At 37.6% G+C, this 22,418-nt stretch overlaps 2 protein-coding genes across 2 annotated transcripts; one reads left to right on the plus strand and one right to left on the minus strand.

Annotated features, from left to right (window-relative positions):
• The first annotated feature begins 11,573 nt into the window (after nucleotides 1-11,573).
• On the plus strand, nucleotides 11,574-16,664 carry NIT4 (nitrilase 4). Its single transcript, XM_021946926.2, has 5 exons — nucleotides 11,574-11,837; nucleotides 12,743-12,922; nucleotides 14,468-14,761; nucleotides 15,573-15,854; nucleotides 16,291-16,664. Exons 1-5 carry the CDS (start codon nucleotides 11,711-11,713, stop codon nucleotides 16,443-16,445), a joined length of 1,038 nt encoding a protein of 345 aa, XP_021802618.1. The 5' UTR covers nucleotides 11,574-11,710; the 3' UTR covers nucleotides 16,446-16,664.
• Nucleotides 16,665-17,943: 1,279 nt separating this feature from the next.
• On the minus strand, nucleotides 17,944-21,530 carry LOC110746688 (uncharacterized). The gene is made up of 3 exons (XM_088255713.1): nucleotides 20,474-21,530; nucleotides 20,068-20,190; nucleotides 17,944-19,540 (listed from the first exon to the last, which is right to left on the minus strand). The coding sequence occupies exons 1-3, from the start codon at nucleotides 20,987-20,989 to the stop codon at nucleotides 18,203-18,205; spliced, it is 1,977 nt and encodes a 658-aa protein (XP_088111839.1). The 5' UTR covers nucleotides 20,990-21,530; the 3' UTR covers nucleotides 17,944-18,202.
• Between the last annotated feature and the right edge of the window lie 888 nt (nucleotides 21,531-22,418).

Below are 22,418 nucleotides of genomic sequence, written 5' to 3' on the forward strand. Positions count from 1 at the left end.
TTACTGACAACCATATGTTGCCCTCGAAACTAGGTTGTGATTTCCGGCAAAAGTGAATATGCCCTCGGAAACAAACACAACTATTACCGACGATGATGTGTTTGGTTGTAAATATAACATCATTGCCGAGCGGACATATTTCTTCTCGGAAGTAGTCAAACAATTACGACGGGATGAGAATCCCCTCGGAAATAATCATCTTATTTTCGACAAACATAATTTTTGTCATTAATAAAGTTGGCGCCAAGTTTTACCGCCGAATAAATTACATTTCCGACGATTGTAAAGACTTTTTTCGAGGGTTGTTCCTTTTTCGGAAATAAATTCCATCCCCGTGCCATATTTCCAACAGAGAACATTTTTTTGTCCGAAAAAACACTTTTACCGAGGGAATTTGGGGGCCCTCGGAAAAAGTTGGCCGGTAATGAACCTTTTTTCGTACTTTCATTGCATATTTGGAAATATCAATATAACAATAAACACATTTCAAAGTAAGGGATGTGAATGATGAGAGGATGGTTCAGGGTGATATACGGATATCAAATAGCACAACATGGATAAATGATCAGGCAAAACATCACTCACAAGTAAGTCAAACCATGCTTCATTCTCCAAATGGGTGCCATGCTCCGCACAATTTCTTACACAAACAAGAAAGTTGATGGGATGCCCATCCACCATCCACTTAGATATAATGAATTTAACCTCATATGTCATATTTTGCTTAGTAACTGGATTACCTCTGCTATAAGTAATAGGATTATGAGCTGTTAATTTAGTATCCCACATCACCGCAAATTCGGCTTCATTTGCAAAGAAGTAATACCAATAACCTTTAAATACTTTCTTTGCATCGTCCCCTGCAACAAAATTGGTACTGTCAAAAAACTATCACACAACCAAAAACCTGTTTTTCATATTCTCTGTATGTGTCTTCAATATGCACCAATAAAGACAACATGACAGCGACATCGTTGTGCAAGATCCTACAGAAGAATTCTAGCTCATTGGGCAGTAAAACATCATGAATGATGTTGATTACACGTTCAAACATTTCGATATCACGCTGAGCCTGAACCATGATTTCAATTTTTGAATATTTTTGGACAGCCTAATACCGTGCTTCCGTTTCTTAGCCATATGTTATCCAGGGTGACATTCTCATGCCAATCACCAGTATAATCGAGCACATGCATCATCGACGTGATAATATCCCTGTAAATAGAACGTAGGGAAGCAATGATATAATCGGTTACCGGATCGACAAGTGGAATTTGTTCCCTCTTCATCTTCGTAACCAAAGCAGAAAGCGAGGAAATTACTCGCTCAGTGAAGACAACCATAGGGCCATCTAAACTAGTGTACAATGCCTTGATGGATAGCACATAGCCTGGATTGCAAGACTTCTGAAGACACAACCACTTCTGCATGTTTAAAAAACCGGAACTCCTGATATAGTGTACTGTGGCAGGAAGGCCACAGTAGGTCCCGGTTAAAACATTCGGTGGAAGAGTTTCATCGTCGCTGCAGTGGAAAATTTGATAAGGCGTAGAACTTAAATAACAGGAACTGCCAGGAGGAAACCTCTCCTAGTCATGTAGATACACACGATTCTGCACCACCCTAAATGGAGAAGCAGCAAAGCCGGGAGAAATAACATAGCTTGAAATGCCAATGCCAATCTGTTTGCTCCGTTTGCCTTTTTTGTGTTATATTTGAATTATGTTACCACTTTTCTGTTGCCTCTTTTGTGTAATCCTACAGATGGTATATATAATCCTTAAGATACTTTATATATATAAAAAATGCTCCAAACTTGCAAACTTCATACCCAGTTCATATCAAAACACAGTTTACATTTTACAACACCTATTACGTTTGTTGGCGCTAAATCTTGAATAGATAGAGATGAGTGCAACTTACAAGTGGGATGGACGATCAAGAGATCGATTGGGTGTTGGATGCCGATTCTTCCTGTCCTTGGATGCTGATCCTGAATAGAAGATAAGCGAAGCTCGTGAGGTCTATGGAACCGGTGTGGAACCAGCCTAAGACCCTCCGATGCTCAAGTAAGATTGTTTTTAAGAGCTCTTGCTGTTGATCATATAGAAGTATAAAAGTCAAGCTGAAAAGTCTTACCCCTGTATTGTAGTGGGAGGGGCATACTTATAGAGGGCATTTAGTATGCTCTTAGCGCTCATTTTCGATGTGGGACTCGTGGGAGGGCCCTATGAGGTTGACACGAGTCCTTAGATATTTCAGGCGGGTGCTTCGAGGTTGATTCTGCAGAATCGGTAGGGGATACCGATTGTAGGCTGTGTTGGGCCCTGTAATGATCTTTTGCTGCTTTGAGACAATATCATCAGTAGCCTATGCCGATTGTCCGAGGCCTTGGGTGCTTGGGCGAGTTTATGAGATCCACGTGTCGTTGTACGAGTGGAGGGTCAGATATGGTACAAACAACGTTGCAAAATACAACCATATTACATCAATCAACATATTACAACACCCCTTACATCCATAAATATAACCATATTACATCCATTAACGCATCCATATTATTCTCTCAATTTCGAATCATCTTCATGCCATGATAACAACACATGTAATCAACCATGTTAATTAGCACAAGAGCAGTAACCAGTATTCTTGATTTCAATTGAATCTTTGCATTCTCCTCTTCCAACCTATTAATTTTCCTCAGCAAGTTATCACCATCTTGGAATGATCACACATTTCATCATCAGCCCATTCCCAAAAACCACATCCTTGGTTAACTCCTCCCTGCATCAACCCACCACAAAAAATTTCAATGTTTCAACTGATCGGTGCATATTTATATATCATTTTGTACCATTCTAACTTATGATTTGGTTATGTTTTTGAGTTAAACTTGTGCTTTTAATAAATTTTGTGTTTGTTTCAGTGTAATAAGCTTGAGACTCATTAAATGCATTTTGGAGACAAGTTAGCTCAAAACGGTGTCTGCAGATCAGTCAACTTTACGAATTGGACTGTACTTGCTCAGGATGAACCAAATGTTGAGCCCTATATCATTGGAAATATGCGGAAGTCTAGTTTCTGGAGAATTTTACGGTTCATGATTCCGAGTCTTCTAGAGAAAGTTATACAAGTTTTGGCAACTTAAGGTCAAATTCGGCAGCATCTGCGTTACTTTGCCAAAAATGACATTTGAAGGTCTTTCTGATTTTTTCTTGAGTTGGGCTGCATATGCTTGGAAAGATAATTCAAAGGGTTTGAAGATCCAGATTTTTTCAGATTTTTTAGGAGGGAAGATCAAGCCCAAAACAAGCCCACAAGCTGACTGCAATGAAGTCAATTCCAGATTATTTTCGGCAGTCAACTGCAAGGCCCACAACGTACACTTGTACTACTCAGATGGGAATACATTCTTCATACAAGTTGTTTTAATGGGTGTCTATTATGACATATCCAAATTTGAGCCCCATTGGATACATATTGAAACCTCAAGTCTTCCTACACCAAGCCTGGTTCAGAAGAATTCGTTTTTCCAGCAACACATGTGCAACAGCAAAAGAACTTTATTAGCCAGCAACAAAGACTAGCAGCACATGGGTTGGCAGCAAATAAAGAGCCAGACCTCCATGCTAAAAGAAGAAACCAGCAAACCCATGTGAAGAAAGCTTGAGGTGCAACAAAAGAAGTATGGGATGAAATTGATTCCAACCACACTAACATAGACAAGATGAAGTGGGAGTTATGGATTGTATTAAAAGAGGAATGGTGGTGTTGGAATTCATCATGATGTTCCTCCCTCTTAGCCCTATAAATAGAGAAGTCTTCAAGCTTCAAAACACATCCCCAAAGGGGGGAGCTCTCAAACACTTCTCTAGAGCTCCCCTCCATTCTCTCCCTCAAATTCTCTTAGTTTCTCTTTCTAGTTTTCAATTGTTGTAATGAAATCTTTGTGCTGAATTTCTCCTTAAGTTTTTCTTAGTTCCACTTTACTTTTCATTGTTATGTAAATTCTTTTCTTTAGTTTCAAGTTTGATTAGCTTCCAAGTTTCAATTATGGTTTTTGTTCTTATTCATTATGCTTACAAGTTAATATGCTAGTTTGAATGATTGATCACCGTTTAGGCTTGCATGTTAGCTATCTTGGTTTGAATTAAAAGTAGACACCATGCTTTAATTCGAATTGAACTATGAATAGGAAGAGTATGTATGGACATTCGACAACAGGGATTAGATACATACTTTGTTGTTTAAAATGTTCTTCTATGCTTAATGGATTCCTAATGCTTAGTTTAGGTTAGACAACAGATGATCAAATTAGGGAATTAGGAATACAAGGTTAGGACCAAACACCATGGCTTAATCATACTTTAGCTAGAATCAATCCGTTAATCTAATTGAACTTGGGAACTTATCTGCTTGAGTTATTTTCTTTTCTTTCTTTCTTGTTTTATTTATTTTCTTTCTTGTTTTTCTGTTTTGTGTAGGAAAACTGAATTGGATTATTCAATCACCAATCCCTGTGGAATCGACCTCGCACTTACATATGCTATACTACCGAACGGCTCGTGCACTTGCGAGTATCACAAGTTGAGGATGCAGCTGCATCCATTTTGGTGCAGCTGATTCGACGCAACATCAACCCATTAACAACAAACCCTGGATTTGAATCGATCCAAGAATCTTACCTTTGAGAGTGGACAATCTTGAAATAGTCTTCCTGGGTTTGAATTGGTCCAAGAAGTTATAATTCTTGCCACCTTTCCACAATAACATCATGAAGCCTACCTTGCCTGCCTTGCTTCTCTCACTTCCATATCTTCTTCATCTTTTTCAATTGAACCAAAACACAAATTCGTCAAAACGCAAAACCCAATTGCCAGCAAGAAGAACCCCAATTTCCAATAACGACGACGCCAATTTTAGGGATCTTTAGTTGTTTTGTTGCAGGGGGAACCTAGGGTTGTGATTTTGGAAACAATTGGGGGAAAACTAGTGGACTCGAATGGTCTGAAATTTTCAAAACCCTAGCCCAGTATAACATACTCTCTCATGGGTTCCACCAATAGCCATGTTGGATGCCAATTTCTGATCAATTTTTGCCACTTGTATGAAATTACTCGAGTACCTCTGCCACATCAATTGAGATAACTATTTTTCGTTGAAAATTCACGGCATGAGGCAACCTTAGTAATGGAATGGGAGTTAAGGGAGTAATTTGAGCCATTACAAAAGTTAGGGGGCAATTTAAGACATTTTGTAAACCACATGAGGTATTTGAAAAAATAAGCCCAAAGTATATTACAATTTGGATGAGAATTGTTGGTACTTTCATTTCTGTTTATAATTGGTTTGAATGAGAGAATGATATTTATAGTTTATATATATTTTTTGAAATTTGAAGGAATTGTTAGAGATTTCAATATATATATATATATATATGAATAGATATATGACTGGTTGCATATATTAGTGATGAGTCGGTGGGTGCATTGTGAAACAGAGTTGTTCTTTGAAAAGTATTCCAACAGTTGTGAACTTTGGGTATGACAGCTATATTCAATAAGAGGCATCTGTCCACCAAAAGAGTGTTTTGGCACCTCTTCACCAAAATCAAATTGATACTTTAACTCTAACTGAATCTATAAAAACCCCACAACGTGGGACTTCTAAACACATCATAAGTCAATCTCTCTCTAACTCTTCTTCTCAATATATCATACAATTTCCTTGTAAAAATTCCAAGGGAATTTCAGTTTTTGCTAAACTCTATAATTCCAATCTTTGTTGTATCCTAAAAGTGATTTGTCTGTAACCCATTAGCAAACTTCTCTTGAGTAGGGGCAAATATCATTTTACAGAAAACGTATTAACATGCCTCAAAGCCAAATTTTCTGTCTATTCTCAATTTAATTTCCAACATTAAAAACTTTACTTTCAAAGCTTCGATTATGTCTCTATTCATGTTTTTCTACTATTTTGTTTTCTTATTTGTTCGAATAATTTTCATTTTACTACGAAGTTTATCAAGTTTCAGCCTTCCATACATCAAGTTTTTTTTTTTTTTAGTCGCATATACTTTCATATCACTTTCATATTTTCGTTAGTTTGACCATCATGTTTTTAGTTAAATAATGTTGCCATGTGGAGTCACCCATATTTTTGCCATGTAGACTAATTAATTATTTAAAATTTTCAATATATAAAAACTAATTTAAAAAATGTTATTAAAAAAATAACACTTTCACCCCCTCCTCATCTCCCCGACGCACCTCTCCTCGCCTCCCTCTCTCTTGTCACCCCCTTCCTCGTCATTTTTTTCCAAGACATCGCTGCCGGCAGGCCACCACTAGCCATGATTTTGGTTAGGTTTTGTTCCCCTCAGCCAACTTTATACTTCCCTCTCCACCCATGCTTCGATTAACCACTACACTCCGCCGATTCAAGCTGCAGTGGAGTGGTTTTGATTTTTTTTTTTCCACCGTGAATAGAGAGAGTGCAGAGAGAGATAAATACGGGAGAGAGTTGGGGAGAGAGAGATCAAAGAGGGAACGGGAGTGGAAGGTGGAAGGGGAAGGAGGGGGAGACGAAGGGGGAGGATAACTTGTAGGTTTTTTTCTTCTTTTTTTATTATTATTTTTCATGGTAGTTGAAGAAATGAGGATAGGGATATAGAGAGGGAGAACATGCTAAACTAGGTTCATCATTGAGCTGGGCGGACCCGACTGGCTTTTGGAGCTACATAACTAGAGTTTTCTCTTAAACAATAGTATAGATTACTACATAACTTAAGAAAACAAAAATATAATAGCCAAACTCTTTTACTAAACCTAGACCAATAGCCAATATATTTAAAAAATATTATACCTAAAAATGAATCTTATGAAAATGTATTACTTTTATCTTAAACTAGGATTGACATCATGAAAATGAAAGCAATTTGTGTCATTAGAATTAATAAGACCAAACTAAGCTTTCAAATTCTTTATTGAACCATTCAATTTGAACTTGACAAAAACGGGGCACTAAAAGATATAGTGTACATATTCAGTGGCGGACCTATTAAGCCACAGGGAGGTGCAACTGCACCTCTCCTCACCGGAAAAGACATTGTAGGTGCTGCATATTGCCCCTCTGCTCAGACTAGGCGGTGCACTCTAGGTGTTCGACGAAAAGGCTAAACGAAGTTTGTTGCTTTTTTGTTAGCTCCTATATATATATATTAAATCCTGGCAAAAATGATGTTGTTCTGGACCAAGCTTTAAAAAAAAAAAAAAAATTATTTTTAAAAAAAGAGCAAACTTGGACTGCCGATTCGTGGGCTCTAACAACATTCTATCTAAGGCCTACATAAAAAAGGATAAAAGGCTTAAACTGTAGGGATTTTAACAATAAGGCTTCTTTTTTTTTTCTTTTCTTTTTTTTCAAACAAGGATTAAAAATAAAATTTTAAAATTTTAAATATTATAAAAATAAAAAAAATAAAAAAAGGAAACTCTTGCCCAACTCCTTATTTAAGTGGGACTGGGAGTTTATCTCTATAAAGGATTACCAATTTGTCAAGTGTGCACCCCAATAATTTTGCGTTTATTTTTTCTTTTTGAATTTTTGTTTGTATTAGTGAAAAAAATATAATGTGACGTTTTCATGATATGAAACCTCGTCGACAACAATTGTAGGTTAATTGTAATGCTATTTTTTTATGACTTATGAATGACATTGATATTGTTTAAATTATAAGGATATTTGGTTGTCAATTTTTTTTATTATAAAGTTTTTAGCCTTTCAAAATTACAACTCCGCTAAAAATTTCATGGATCCGCCAATGTATATATTGCTTATCTGTTACAAAGCTTTTATTATACAGCTTTTAGACAACATTGAAAAAAACAACCTAATTTATAACATGTGTAAAAAAAAAAAAAAAATATTAGTTTTTCATACATATTAAATTATTTTGATTAAGTATAAAATAAGGTTATGGAGTACATCAATTAAATCTTACAAAAAGAATGGCATAGACAGTCAGACCTTGGGCGGGCTTAGGTTGGGTCGGGCCAGTTGTGAACGGCCCTAGTTGGGTTGGACCACGGGCGAGGGTTTCAAACCCCAAGTTCAAACTAGGGACGGACCCTGGAATTGCAAATCAGGCGGGCTAAATTTACCTTAAGTACAAACCTATTAAGAAAATTTGGTGGGTTTTTGTAGATTTTTAGGCTTGGACAACATATTGTAGGAACTAAAAACCAGAGGTAACATTTAGCCCAGCCTAGACCCACACTCAACCCCTTTACTCATAGCTGAAAACCCCATTTAAGATCCTCACACGTTATAGCCCAGATTAGTAAGAAAATTCATGTTGGGTTAAATGTTATTTTAGGACTGAGAAAAAATAAAAGCCCCCCAGGCTGTTGCGCAGGTTAGACTGTACTAAGGTCCATGCCTAGTCCAAACCCTACCCAACCTTAGAGCAAGTCAGGTTGAGCGAGCCTAATCATCGGGTCGGGCCGAGCTTTGGCCTCACGGGCCTCGGGCTACCCACTTCAACTCACGAGCCAAGGGCCAAATGATGATCCTTAGACTGAACAACGACTTGGAAGAGGAAGAGAGAGAGAGAGAGAGAGAGAGAGAGAGAGAGAGAGGGGCAAAGGAAAGAAAGATGGAGAGATTTTTTTTTTTTTTTTTTTGTACTTCTAATCCAATATCACTGTGTCATATACTTTAATAATACTCATAATAACAATAAATAAATAAATAACAAGATAAACTTCGAATATCAGGACAACACCCAAGAATATCATAACACACTATAACATAGACTCATAATCCAAACTTAATCAAAATAGTTCATAAACAGTTAAGCCTCATTTACACGGTCGTTCTAGCACTTCTTAAAGGGTGAAACTACCTCGGAAGACTCACGGTCAACCGAAGGTCAAACTTCCTAAATTGGGTCAATTGGGCCCGCGGGGCCCACGACCTCCGATTTCCAATCCGGAAGTTTCTATGAGTTCAACATGGTTCAATAACCATGTCCTGCCAGTTTGGTCAAAATCGAACGGTTGGATCGCTAGCGATTGTACGATCGGACGGTTATCGGGGTATTCGGGACTCCGATTCTCTATCCGCGAATTTCTACATGATTCTAGAGGTTCCTAGATCAACATATTTGAAAATCAAGTCGATCCAACGGTTGAAACATATCAAACCCAGATATCGCCTAATATGCGATATTCGATCGACAATCAAACGGTAACCAAATTGAAATCCGAGCATACCGTCATGCTCAGGATGACATGAGGATCATTTTAGGACTAGAGGGACACCCAAACAGTGCCCACACGCTGCCACACGCGCCGGCAGCGCGTGGGTGTCCAAAGAGATTCCGGCGATCAAAAAAATCTTCAAACCGCCAGTCAAGACCTATACCTAAAAGATCAAGACATTGAGTGGAGCAACTTTTGTTCTTGGACCAACCCCAAAAAGTGGCCGGAAGTGGCCAGAATCTCTAGCCAAAAAGGGCCAAATTTCAATCGCTTATTTGAGTTACCAAATGCAGAAATCGATCCTAAATAGCCCAACTATCAGCTAGAACACATTGAGAGAATGAAAAGGTAGACCTAGATCGAAGAAAATGGTGGCCAGAATCGCCGGAATGAGGGACGGAAAGTTTTGACAAAAATCTGGCAGATTTTTCGTCAATTTTCACATCCAAAATATGGAGACTTCTTAGGCTTTCATGGGTAGATATCATATGGATTTTGTAGAGTATGAGGAGGAGAACAACTTTCGTGAAAGAAGCGCCGCCAACCGACGTCGGACGGCGCCAGAATCTGATCGGGAAGTAGTGGCTGTGCAAAAGAAAAAATGGAGGTGCTGTTTCGAGGAGAGAGTGTCGTGAGGTAGAAGAGAGAGAGAGCTGCCAGTTTTTTTAAAAAATCTGACTTCACAAAAATTATGATTATGCCACTGGATTTCTTTTGATCGTAATTTCTTCGTTATAACTCCGTTTTGAGCTCACTACGTGTCTACGAACTCATCTCAACATGCTCTACTCAACAGTACAATTGAAATTTCCAAATTCTTTCCCGAACAAAAAGTAAACTTTTAAACTATTAAAATATTCCATGGGTAAAATTGTCTTTTATTTGAATAAACTAATAATTAAATATTAATTTAGGATTGGGTTATTGCAAAATGACATAGACAGCTTGTCCAAATGACCTTTGTCAATCTTTTATCCTTTTATAAGGAAAGTCAACAAAAACTATTATTTTATGATGAGTTTTATGGGGGAAAAAATAGATTCTTAAAGGGTTTTTATCACAAAACGTCTCTGAGGTTTACAAAATTATCAAGTTGTGTCATTTTATGTTTCTGTGTGTCATTAGTAGTCCCTAAGGTTAGCATCCATGCTCATAAATAGTCTCTACCGTTAGGTTTCATCAAGAATTTCATTAATTTACTCATGTGTCACATATTTGGAGCCTACATATCCAATAAATAGTGCCAAGTAGATTTAAATGGACAAAAATATTTTCAGCATAATAGAAAAATTAAAAAATATTGAAAAAAAGAAGAAGAAGAAAATATACTTTAAAAAATTGTATATTTTAAAATTTAAATTCAATTAAAAGTTATAAATTAAAACAAAACCCTTCAACTCTCCCTCTCTCTCTTATTGGGAAGTGAAGGTGATGGTAGTGACGGTTGGATTTTCGCCGGACGAAGAGGAAGTTGGATAGGTGGACTGAGAGAATAATGGTTGGTTGAGATGTTTCCAGATTTTTGTTTAAATTTTTTTCATAATTTTTTAAAGAATAATATATTGGTTAAATATCCACATGGCATGTGCTCCACATATGTGCTAATTTATTTTGGTTGATTGAGAATGGTGCTATTTTTTTTTTCTTTTCTTAATATATTTATTTAAATTCATACAAAGCCTAATGGTAGGGATTATTTGTAAGCAAGAGTGTTAACCTTAAGGACCACTAATGCCACAAAAAAACATAAAGACTTTGCATGATAATTTCGTGAATCTTTTGGACGTTTTGCAATAAAAATCCTTAATTTATTGAACATGTGCGATTTTTCAACCAAACAGTTGCAAAACCCCACGCACAGAACACAAGCCAAAAAATATATATATATATATATAGGGTTTAGGCCTGATCTCTTGGACTACAGGGGTTCAAGAGATTTGTGGTCACTCACTGTTGGATATAAATTCAACGGTTTACTCACTCTTGCACTCCTTTTAAGAAACTTTTTTGAACCATTTGATTAATATCCAACGGTGGGTGACCACAATCTCTTGGACTCTTGTGGTCCAAGAGATCGGGACTGGGGTTTAGTTATATGCTCATTACTTTGATGTTATGTTGAGTGTTTTGATGAAGTTTTGAGGTTGGGCTTGTTTTAGGAAACCAATGACAGTTTTGTAATTGATAGGAAGTTCGAATTCTCTTTGTTATGTTGTAAATGAATTTTGGGTATGTTGCTACCCTTGACATAATAGTGAATCCCTTAAAAAAAACACAAGCGAAAACAAATTTGATTTAGCCGTTTCCAGTGGAAATGTTGATTGTTTGACAGTCATTGAAATGGAATCTCCCCCGATACAAAATTGATTGGTCATTGTTCATATATAGAGAAAGAAAATATATACCAACCAATATACCAAAACCAAGCAAGAGAGAGGAGATTTAAAATGGCTCTGGTACCATCTCCAGCTCTGGTCGCCGAGGTTGAGATGGGTGCTGACCCCTCCGCACCCACTGTTCGAGCCACCGTGGTCCAAGCCTCCACTGTCTTCTACGACACTCCTGCCACTTTAGGTACTTTCTCTGAGCCTTTTAACTTCTTAGTTTGCTTGTACTCTGAGTGTTTATGCTAATTTCCCAATCAAGAAATTTTGTTTTTTGTCTTCTGGGTTTTGGAAGACCACTGCATTTCTACTTTTTGGCTTGATCAGTTAATTGTTTCACTATATTTTTGGTAAGCAACTTGTAAATCTTGCTAATCCTTTGAAAAGTTAGAACCTTTTGTTATTTTAATCACTAAGCAAATTAATATGATCCAATGTTCAAGATTATTGCGGTTTTATATATTTGACTAGTTTTGTGTGTGTGTGTGTGTGTGTGTGTGTGTGTGTGTGTAAATCTTACTCTAGTTAACTAATACGAATTAGTCTCTTCCTTTGGTCAATCTATCCTCAATGATTCGAAAGGCTAAAGTACTTTTAGAGCAAAATTGGGGAGAAGGGGTAACATAGTCACAAGGAAGTACTCCTTGCAAGTTACAATAGATATGTTTTCAGGTGCCAGCATGTAATCTATTTTCCGTTAACCAGATTTGACTCACGGAAGAACCCTCAATGAATTTAATTTTCAGAAAACAAACCACAAGGTCATGTGTCAAATGGGGTGAAACCCATGGGGGTTGCCTGTACATTTCCCAATATGGTTTTGTTTGAGGAGTCCTCTGTAAGACTAATGCAAATATGGTCTTGGTCAAGCTGACATATTTGCAAAAGAATATGCATAAATTGCAAGCCAAATTTTTTGAAGTATATTTTGCAGATGTTGTTATCTTTCTATTTTTTTGAATCCTGATCGTGTTGGCAAATAAGCTTTGGGGATATGACTTTCATCTGATTCATTTTGGCTGCTGCATCCAGGTTTCTTGGTTAAATTGAAAATATTTGTAGTTTGGTGGTTCTGATTTCTGATTGTATGCGTAGATAAGGCTGAGAGGTTATTGGCTGAGGCAGCTGGGTATGGTGCCCAGCTGGTTGTGTTTCCGGAAGCTTTTGTGGGTGGTTATCCACGTGGGTCAAATTTTGGCATTGTCATTGGGAACAGAACAGCTAAGGGTAAAGAAGAGTTCCGAAAGTATCATGCTTCAGCCATTGATGTTCCTGGTAAATCTACCTTGCCCTTTTCATTTTTGATGATTTGATGCATTGGTTATGCATAAGAAACTGAAATGAATTGAATTCATTAGAATGCACTGTTTGATTGAGTAGTGTTTTGAAGTGAACTATTAGGTGCTATAAGTTCTTTGCTTTATTCAAGAGAAGAAATTAACTTATGTTGTGTTTACTTAAACTGCAATGGGTGTGGTTAAATGTCAGTTTATGGTTAAAATTGAAATGCGACTATTGGTAGCTATAAGTTCTTAGCTTTGTTGAAGTGAAGAGAAATAATTTATGCTCTTTTTTCCTAAGGAAGTTATATTCCATGAGTCTAGTGAATATTAAACAACAAGAAAAGAAAGGGAAAAGGTTTCAATTTCTTTTGCTCTTGTCGGTTATACTATAAATTTATCTTTCTCACTTAGCAAACAAGTTATGTAAAAATTGATTTCATGGGAAAATGGCTTCTCAAAGCATGGAATGGAACTGAGCATCTTAACTCTTTTTATTTGGCAACAAGGGATGCCAGTGTTTGGCATGAGAAGTGTGGGCATATCTATGCTGCTCTTAATCAGTTAATTGCAGCCGCAGGGAACAATGTCTCCATAGGTGAAAGTTGTTAGGTATTTTGAACTTGTACAATTTCTCGCATAAGCTGTTAAATCCTGCAGCCCCGCACAAAAAATCCACATTATTTAGTCATCTTGTACTCTCCACTCCTTCTACCCTTCTGAGTTCCAATTACAGCAGGGAATGCGTTCTTAAAATTGGCATAGCGCAACAGAGTTAGACTGGCATGGGGCATGGCATGGGCCCAGACCTTTTAAAATTGGCATAGCGCAACAGAGTTATTCCTTGCCATCTGCCCTGTATGCCATGCCTGGCACAGTTGAGTCAAGCCTGCCTGTTTGTTCATATGTTTTAAACGCATATGAGTGCTGCAAACCAGCCAACCCGTTGGCCTTTTATTTTTTATTTTGTGTGTTTTTTGCTTCGTTTTTCCTTGTAAATACCCAACCCATTCATTTTCCACACAACTATCTCTCTGCCCCCCTCCCATTCTCCTGCTTTTTACACATCTCTCAAAAAAGAAATTCTGACATGGACCCTGTGCCAATAATGACATGGCATAACTAAGGCACGATATAGGCATGACATGGGAACGAATCTGCATGTGCCTCGTGCCCATGCTGGCCTAGGGCCGAGCACAAGTGGTTCATGTCAGGCACGATGCGAGGCACAAATGGGTGGTGTGCTCGCTCAGTTCAACCCATTCTACACCTCTATTTTAGCACATGGATCTTATCAACTAATTGAGGTAGAAGTTATCCAAGTTTGCTTATTATTCTCCTAATATATGAAATTCAAATTTTAAGTGGAACATCAAGTGTTAATAAGTCTACCGAGGCATGCTATAATTTCCTGGTCTTAAATCAAAATGAAGACAAACTATGCGTGCTAAAACTGTCATTATTTGACCCAGGTTCGGGCTGGCAATGGAACTGTCAAAGTATGAATATGTAGTTTGACTATTTTTATTAACTAATGCAGGTCCTGAAGTTGATCGATTGGCAGCAATGGCTGGAAAGTACAAAGTATTCTTGGTAATGGGTGTGATAGAGAGAGATGGATATACACTCTATTGCACTGTTCTGTTTTTTGATTCTCAAGGTTCCTACTTGGGAAAGCACCGAAAAATCATGCCCACAGCATTGGAGCGAATTATTTGGGGGTTTGGAGACGGCTCCACAATTCCCGTGTTTGAGACTCCAATTGGAAAAATAGGTGCTGCCATTTGTTGGGAAAATAGGATGCCACTGCTAAGGACAGCAATGTATGCTAAAGGTTAGTTATTTTTTCCAGGAAATTTTGAAATCCGCACTTAATTAAATTGTTCTGACTCACTTTTGTAAATACTTCAATTTTCTTCTAAGCTGCTTATGCAATTGTTTATTTTTTTCTCCTTTCTTCTTGTTTTGGAACTCATATTTGAACAATTTAGTTCAGTGTTATATGAGTAGGGGATGGCTTTTCATAGGTGGCACTATAGAGGCTGATATCAGGTTAAAAGGATTATTTGGTCAACTGGGTATTTGGATTAAGTATACCATTTTGCGATCTTTATGTTGGATTGAGTCAATTGCTAAGTTCCTCTGCGATATGTGGAGTATGTTGCCTTTCAGTTGGGCTCAAATTAAAATGAGATACAACCTTGATTGACACTTATTCCTTAAAACCCAGAATGGTATGCCAACATTTGTGGCATAATCTGGTTTTTCTTAGCAACTTGGCATTGTATCCAATACACGACTTTTCCCAGCTACTTTCTTTTGCAACTTAATAACTGAAGACCATCTGTAAGTGTTTTTAGTTTAAAACAGTTTTCTACTCAATGTGAATACATCTGTATGGTAGAAACGATGTATTTCTTTGTGGAGTTTAAATGCGTTCTTAGCCGCTTTTGATACTATGATGCGTCCTTTTGCAATTTAATGACTGAAGAACATCTGTAAGTGTTTTAAGTTGAATAACAGTTTTCTACACAATGTGAATACCTATGTATTTATTTGTGGGGTTTAAATGCGTTCTTAGTTCCGCTTTTGATTCTATTATCTTTAATACTGAGATTTGATGCAGGATGCTTTGTTGTGTGCAGGCATTGAAATATATTGTGCTCCTACCGCTGATTCCAGGGATGTATGGCAAGCATCAATGACTCATATTGCTTTAGAGGGTGGGTGTTTTGTTTTATCAGCCAATCAATTCTGTCGAAGGAAAGACTACCCCCCTCCTCCAGAATATGTATTTGCCGGCACAGAAGAGGAACTTACTCCAGATTCTGTTGTCTGTGCTGGAGGCAGTGTCATTATATCACCATCAGGGGCTATTCTCGCTGGACCCAATTACGATGGGGAGGCACTCATCTCAGCAGATCTTGGTATGCCATCTGTTTATATAGTGCTCCGGTAACATCAATTAAGTATCTATATTGCAAGGTATTTTAAGTTACATTTGGGATTTAGTGGAAATTAGAGAAACTTCAACTGCGAGTGAAATTGCAGGAATGTCCATATTCATTAAATAGTTATATTGACCTTCTCTAAGCCTAGCACGATCCCATAAAATCACCTAGTAGGAATCTAATAAATTTAGTCATGGATAAAATATGGTGTAAATTCGAACCGAAGTACTTTACCTACAGAAGACCCTCATATAGTGGACATTGCAAGACCAAAAATTCAAACAATAAAACTCCATGCGAAGGGAGGTGCATTCCGTCTGTAGTAAAACTATCTGTACTTGTCTTTTCCTGTAAATTTTGAGTTCTTTTGTTTAGGCACTGATTTTGTTACTGACCAAATAATGGTGCATAGATCTTGGAGAAATAGCGAGGGAGAAATTTGCTTTCGATGTGGTTGGACACTATTCACGGCCAGAAGTGCTTAGCTTGACTGTCAAGGACCATCCAACAAATCCAGTGACTTTCGTGTCGGCCTCAGCAAAGACTGAAGTCTCACATACTCCATAATTGGTTTTCACTTGTTTTCTATCTGGGCGTGGTTCGCAAAAATGTAGACCTGTTCACTAATAAAGGACGAGCCTTTGTAGATATATATATTATTGCTGTTGTATTTCCTCTGTAGACCGTGCCATTTCTTGCCTTGGTGTATGTTTTGCTTCCTCAAAAATGAAACCTAAGTACTGATTGGTACCCACAAAGAGTTGGTACTTACGAAGTTTAAATTGATATGGTTGTGTACTTTCCTATCTGTCTATTGAGATCAAGTTCATGGACATATTTGCTCAAACTTGTTGAGTCATTGAAATAAAATGAGTGCTGCTTGTCGACCAAAAAAAGAAAGAATCCATTTCCACTCTCCGCCCTATTTCTCCCTCCGCCTTTTAATGAAATATTAATGAAAAGTTTACCATTTTGTGAAATGACCTCTGAGGAGCCAAGTAAATTAATAAAGAAATGAATTAGCCCCCTAAAATCATCTTCTCCATCTACCATATCATTCAATCCTCTACTGTACAATTTTTGGGCCAGCCAAAAAACAAAAGATGTTGAATGTAACTGAATTTGCTTATGAAAGAAAAGCCTGAGTAGAATTTAATCGAATTCACTTTTGATCCAGCTGTAATTTCTTAGATATGGTAGTGTGTGCATCAAATGTTGGTAAAATTACTTGACCAGTACGGTATATTTTTGGGCTCTCAAATATTTGGCATAACATTCTATTGATTTCGCTTTGCCTGGAGTGTCATTGTTGTGCCTCAACCATGACGGAACAGCACTAATGCAATTTTAATTAGAGAATGAAGTTGGGGTTTATGGGAGGAAAAACAAAAGATGACGATAAAGGGGGTGGGATGATAATCTTCGAGTGAAAAGCCAACGGGTCCATAGCTTTGACCCAATGACACCTCCCCCCTCTCGCTTCCAAACTTTGACCCAAAAGAAAGAAGATAATCTTCGAGCGAAAAGAGTGTATTAGTAATGAGGCATTTTAAGAATAATGGTGGTGAAAAGGGAAAATTATTTTTAAAAATTCCAATTTATGGGGTGGAAAAGTAAGGTGGGTGTGGAAATAGGACATGGGCAAGAATAGAAGCACTCAAAAGAATATCATAATAGGACTGTTTATTTTAAATAAGATGTCATGTAGAATGAACAAAAATTATTGAGTACATCAGGGCGCCATGCGACACTATAAATATTTGGATACGCCGGAGTAACATTTTTCTCATAATTAGCATATGTATGGGCGGAACAGATCTGCTAAATCTTTGATTCTATTGGCATTATATCCTGCGTATGCAAAAGATGTTGCTGATGAAGGTAGGAGCTGCAGACAATGTCATGTATGCAGAATGTAAAGTCCTTATTTTAGCAAGCATGATACGGTTGACCAGATTCTTCATTCTTGATTTTCTCTTTATGTTCTGAGATTTTTATTTTAGTTGAATGTTCTTACTTGGACTAAACATGCTCAATAACCATGCTGCAAATCTAATTCCGAAAATTCAAAATAAATTATATTGGATTCATATAGCATTGTATAAAATTGTATATACAATTGTTCTATCTGTAGGAGTGACCAGTGAACATGATTGATGCAAACAATTTTATGGCAAGGTTTGAAGAATAAAAAACAAGCAAAGCATTGCTTTGTTGGAAGAAATAAGATAACGTGCAAACATCTATATTCTATTGATCCTGCCATTTCTTCTTCCTGATAGCCGCGGGAGGGGGGCTTTCAATCACTCTCTTGCAACACCCGTCTAACTTCCACACACTTCGCTTCCGGGATCCTGCTGCGGCAAGGATTGGTACTGGCAAGTTGTACCGGCAAAGCTTTGGATAGGTACCACCTTTGAATTGGATAATCTAAGGTCTTTGAGACCCTTGTCAGATCCATTTTTCTTGGTTTCAGCTTCATATTCTTGCGTTTGAGTTTGAGGAACAAGCTCGGATTTTTCCATATGATTCCCATCTGAATGTCCTTGACTTTTTATGCCAAACTGATCAACTCCATTGGAATTTTTGTTTAAGCATATGCTTTCCCACTGAATTTTTTCAGAGAGAGATCTTCTTCCTTTAAATTGTTTATCAACTGAAGTCCTTTTCGAATCATATTCAGTATCATCTCCACAAGCATAAGTCCACTTGTAGCTCCTGTTGGTATTGTCCATGTTTAATTCAATGGAATGAAGATCACTATCACCACCTGAGTCGTCTTCATCATCACACTCTTCTCTATATGCAGCAACTTCCATTCCATTCCCTTCTTTCTTTGCGCTCTGAAATGATCCGAAATTTATTTTCTTTAAATAAGCCTCAAGTTCTTTGATCCTTTTCAAATCTGGAGAGTCACCACTACCTTCACCCATTTTGGATCTCAAGTGAGCCTCTAGCTCATTCCTCAGCTGTTCCACAGCTGCATTTTTCTCCTCAAAATGATATTTGGCTTCTGAGAGCTTCATCTGGACTCTCTCCTCACGCAAAACATCAGCTAGCTGAAGCATTTCCCTCTCCTTCTCCACCTCTTCTCGAACTTTTTCCGACTCTCTCTTTAGTTCTTCCACCTGTGCTCTGTCCTCCCCAAGACCTGTGGCTAACTCATCACAAACTTGCTCAAAAATCTCTTTTGCCCTCTTCTCCCTCTCAAGCTCTTTCATGGCCTTCGACAGAGCAGCCTCTTTATCGGCCAGTTCTTTTCCAAGCTTCTTGTTTAACCGTTCTGTTTGTCTTCTTAGTTTCTTCTCCACCTCAAGTTCCTCCGCTATGCATGCTATGGCAGCACGTACCCTATCTCGCTCCTTGCTTTTCCAGGCCGCCTTTTCTTCTGCAAACTGCCTCATGATGTACTCAATTTCGTTGCAGTTAGACCTCTGTTCTAGGATCATTTGATGAACCTGGATACGGGCTCGATCAAGCTCAACTCGTAAGGCTGAGAGCAAGGTTGTACTTAAGGAATGCTGCTCTTCAAGACCCCAAATGCGAGTAAGAACTTTCAAGAGCTCCTTGGATGTAGAAAGGCCCTTATTGACCTCCTTCAAACAGGTCTTAAATCCATTTACGCATTTTCGATCAGGTTTTCCACAAGATTGATCTTTGACCTACAAATTATGATATGCAATCAACATGTGTTATGTTTATCATCCTTGAAATTCACCCTAGAAACCCCAGGGAGCCATATGCAGGTTCATCTTAACATATTCTCAGAGATTCAAAATTTCTGTCCTCAAAAAGTTCAAGTCACAAACATTCTAGTTGATCATGCAAACAAATGCATTACAATAATAATATCAGGAGCAAGTCACAAAATTGGTTCTTCAAGAGCTCATTTCTTAAGCATGAAAGTGATGAAATTGATAATGAACTTTTGAAAAGGAAAAAAGTACTATTCAATGAAAATGACAAGGCAGGAAACTATTTTTGATATTTATGATAGATGGGTTATTATCAGACAAATCTAATGGGGACCAATTTCTACAATCACTGTCAACATCTTGTCATTTTTAAAAAAATAATTTTGTGCACCTTTGACACAAAAGGGAAAATTAAATTCCACAAACGACACAAACATGTCTCTCTCTTTTTACCAAATCTGATATGCCCTGATTAATATGCATTGGTTTTTTACCTCAGTTAAACTGGAACTTCTATGAGTCTCAAAACCTCCCAATTGGTAATCAGTCAGATGAAGGTTATGAGAAACGGCCGACAATCTTCTCTGGTTTTCAGCTTCTCCAGATCCATTTTTCTTCTGCAGAATTTCCAAAAAGACAGTAACTTTGAAATTCAAATTCAACAACAAAAAAACAAAAAAAAATTACCCTTCCATAATATCAGCAAGAACAGAACTCTTCCCAACTGGAAAAAACACTAATAATTCTTACAACAAAAGCTCACAGGGAAATGGTGGCACATAATATGGAAAACAAGAAACCCAGAAAGAAAGATTAACAAAATTTTCACAGCCAAAAAAAATATATATAGAAAAGAGAGAAACATAAGCACAAAAGAAAAGTAAAATAAAATAAACCCACCTCAGAAATAGGAGTATAAGATGGATCTGATAACTTTGGCGGCAAGGAACCCGCTAAAGATGGCATTTGAGCGACACCCTCTCTGATTCTCATTTCTTTAATGGCTTTAGCATCCTTCTTTTTCAAAGGCACTTCATTGATTTCCCACAAAGTAGCCGCGAGCTTTCTTGCTGAAACTGACAATGGCACACCCTTCCCTTTACCGCCACCGCCACCGCCGCCACCGTCCTTCAGGGCCGGCAGCTGCTGCTGCTTTGCCAGCTCCTCACCATCATCAGAAGCAGCATTCGGCATCATCACGGCTGCGCAAGGCGATGATCTGGCGGCGCTTATAGTCGTCTTCCAAGTCGGGACCGGCGTGCTCGACCCGCCGCGCTTACCCACCAGAATTGCCCGCTTCAATCTGTACCTACGGACCAGGGAAGAGGAAGACGACGAAGACCCGCCTCGCTTCCTGATTTTGCATTGCCTGTCGACGGGAGAAATGTGTGTATGCTGCTGGTTTTGCCAAGACATAGAAAATAAAATGTGCACGAAAGAAGGAAATGGTGAAGATCCAATTGGGAGATCTTGAAGATTTGGGGGATTGAATGAGAGATGGAGGAGGAGGAGGAGGAGGAGGAGGGGAAACAAAAATCAAGGGGTTGAAAAAAGTTGATGGAAGTACATTGATGATAATGATGGTGTCAAGTTTTTCTTTTTGGGTAAGTAATTCAAACTGTCAGCCTTGAATTTAGCAAAGAAGAAGAAAAAGAAAAGTGTCAAAGATTCTGGGTTGTGGAGGATTTTGGGCAGTCTTAAAGAGGATCAAAGAAGCTCAAAAAGGTGTCAAAACTATCAAAAATGGAAGGTGGGGTGAGAGAGAGAGAGATAGAGAGAGATGGGAATTTTGGAAGAAGAATGGAAGCTTTTGGTTTAGAAATGTTGAGAGGGAAAAAACTAAAAAGCAAAAAAAATTGAAAAGGGGAAAGAATTGGGAAGGGATGATGAGAGAGTGATAGTTGGAAAATGGAGTTGGGATTTTATTTATTTTATATATATAAACCATAGTCTAAATTATAAGCGCAAGGATTTCTCACACACACTACCACGGTGCCATCGAAATTCAAACCTAAGACTGGCACTAGTTCGTAAGTTAAAGCTATTTTCCACTTGACTAAACCCGTTGGTATGAAGTTCAGAGTTTTTTAAAATTAATTTTTTTATTTTCTTATATTAAAAAATAAGAGAAGATGACGTGGCAAACATGTGAAGCAAGGGGGCATTCAATCAGGGTCGTGCATGTGTAACTGTGTATTATAAACGGCCCACAATGTTGACTAGGTTCTCAGTATTTAATTTTGTCTCCTTCCCCTGTCTCTAAGCTGGAATGTTCTCTTATTATTTTTGCTTAATTATCCTCGGATCTTGCGCCGTCTGCTTAAACCCTTCCTCAAGTATTCATTTTTACTTCGTTTTAATCGACTGTGTCCATTTTAGATTACTTGATGTCAAAATTTCTATTTTATTTTTCACTTGATTTCGTCGTAATATTGGTTTATTTCCCACGTTTATCTCTCAAAAAGTAATTAATTAAGTTTATGATTACATTTGACAGATTAAAAAAAAATACCGTTTAACAAAAATACTCCTAACGTCAAATGTAGGAGTGGGAAGAGAGATGAGTAGAGTGTCAAGTGGCATAAGTGCAAACCTGCAATTCTAAGTTTTTGCTTTATACTTTATATATTTTTTTTGTATTCTATTCGAGGATTCCCCATACCTGACTTCATTGGGGAACAGGTTCCTTGACCCGTCCTATTACGAAAAAAATAAAAATAAAAAGTTGCTTTGTTAAATGAGAAAAAAAAAACATTATGAGCACAAAATTTGTATCAATTCCATTTTTATTAACTAAAAATCTAAACTAGTTAAAAAAATAATAATACATGTCATAACTACATGT

The sequence above is a fragment of the Prunus avium genome, chromosome 6 (assembly GCF_965620075.1).
Source record: "Prunus avium chromosome 6, drPruAviu1.hap1.1, whole genome shotgun sequence".
In the NCBI taxonomy this organism is placed as follows: Eukaryota; Viridiplantae; Streptophyta; class Magnoliopsida; order Rosales; family Rosaceae; genus Prunus; species Prunus avium.

What these genes read in the sequence shown, in the direction of transcription:
- LOC110746688 (XM_088255713.1), bottom strand. Translation starts at nt 20,989, where the DNA reads ATGTCTTGGCAAAACCAGCAGCATACACACATTTCTCCCGTCGACAGG. An exon ending in CTTATACTCCTATTTCTGAG is followed by an intron (nt 20,191 to 20,473) that starts GTGGGTTTATTT and finishes GAAATTCTGCAG; the next exon opens with AAGAAAAATGGATCTGGAGA. An exon ending in GAAGTTCCAGTTTAACTGAG is followed by an intron (nt 19,541 to 20,067) that starts GTAAAAAACCAA and finishes CATAATTTGTAG; the next exon opens with GTCAAAGATCAATCTTGTGG.
- NIT4 (XM_021946926.2), top strand. Translation starts at nt 11,711, where the DNA reads ATGGCTCTGGTACCATCTCCAGCTCTGGTCGCCGAGGTTGAGATGGGT. An exon ending in TTCAGCCATTGATGTTCCTG is followed by an intron (nt 12,923 to 14,467) that starts GTAAATCTACCT and finishes TAACTAATGCAG; the next exon opens with GTCCTGAAGTTGATCGATTG. An exon ending in ACTCATCTCAGCAGATCTTG is followed by an intron (nt 15,855 to 16,290) that starts GTATGCCATCTG and finishes AATGGTGCATAG; the next exon opens with ATCTTGGAGAAATAGCGAGG.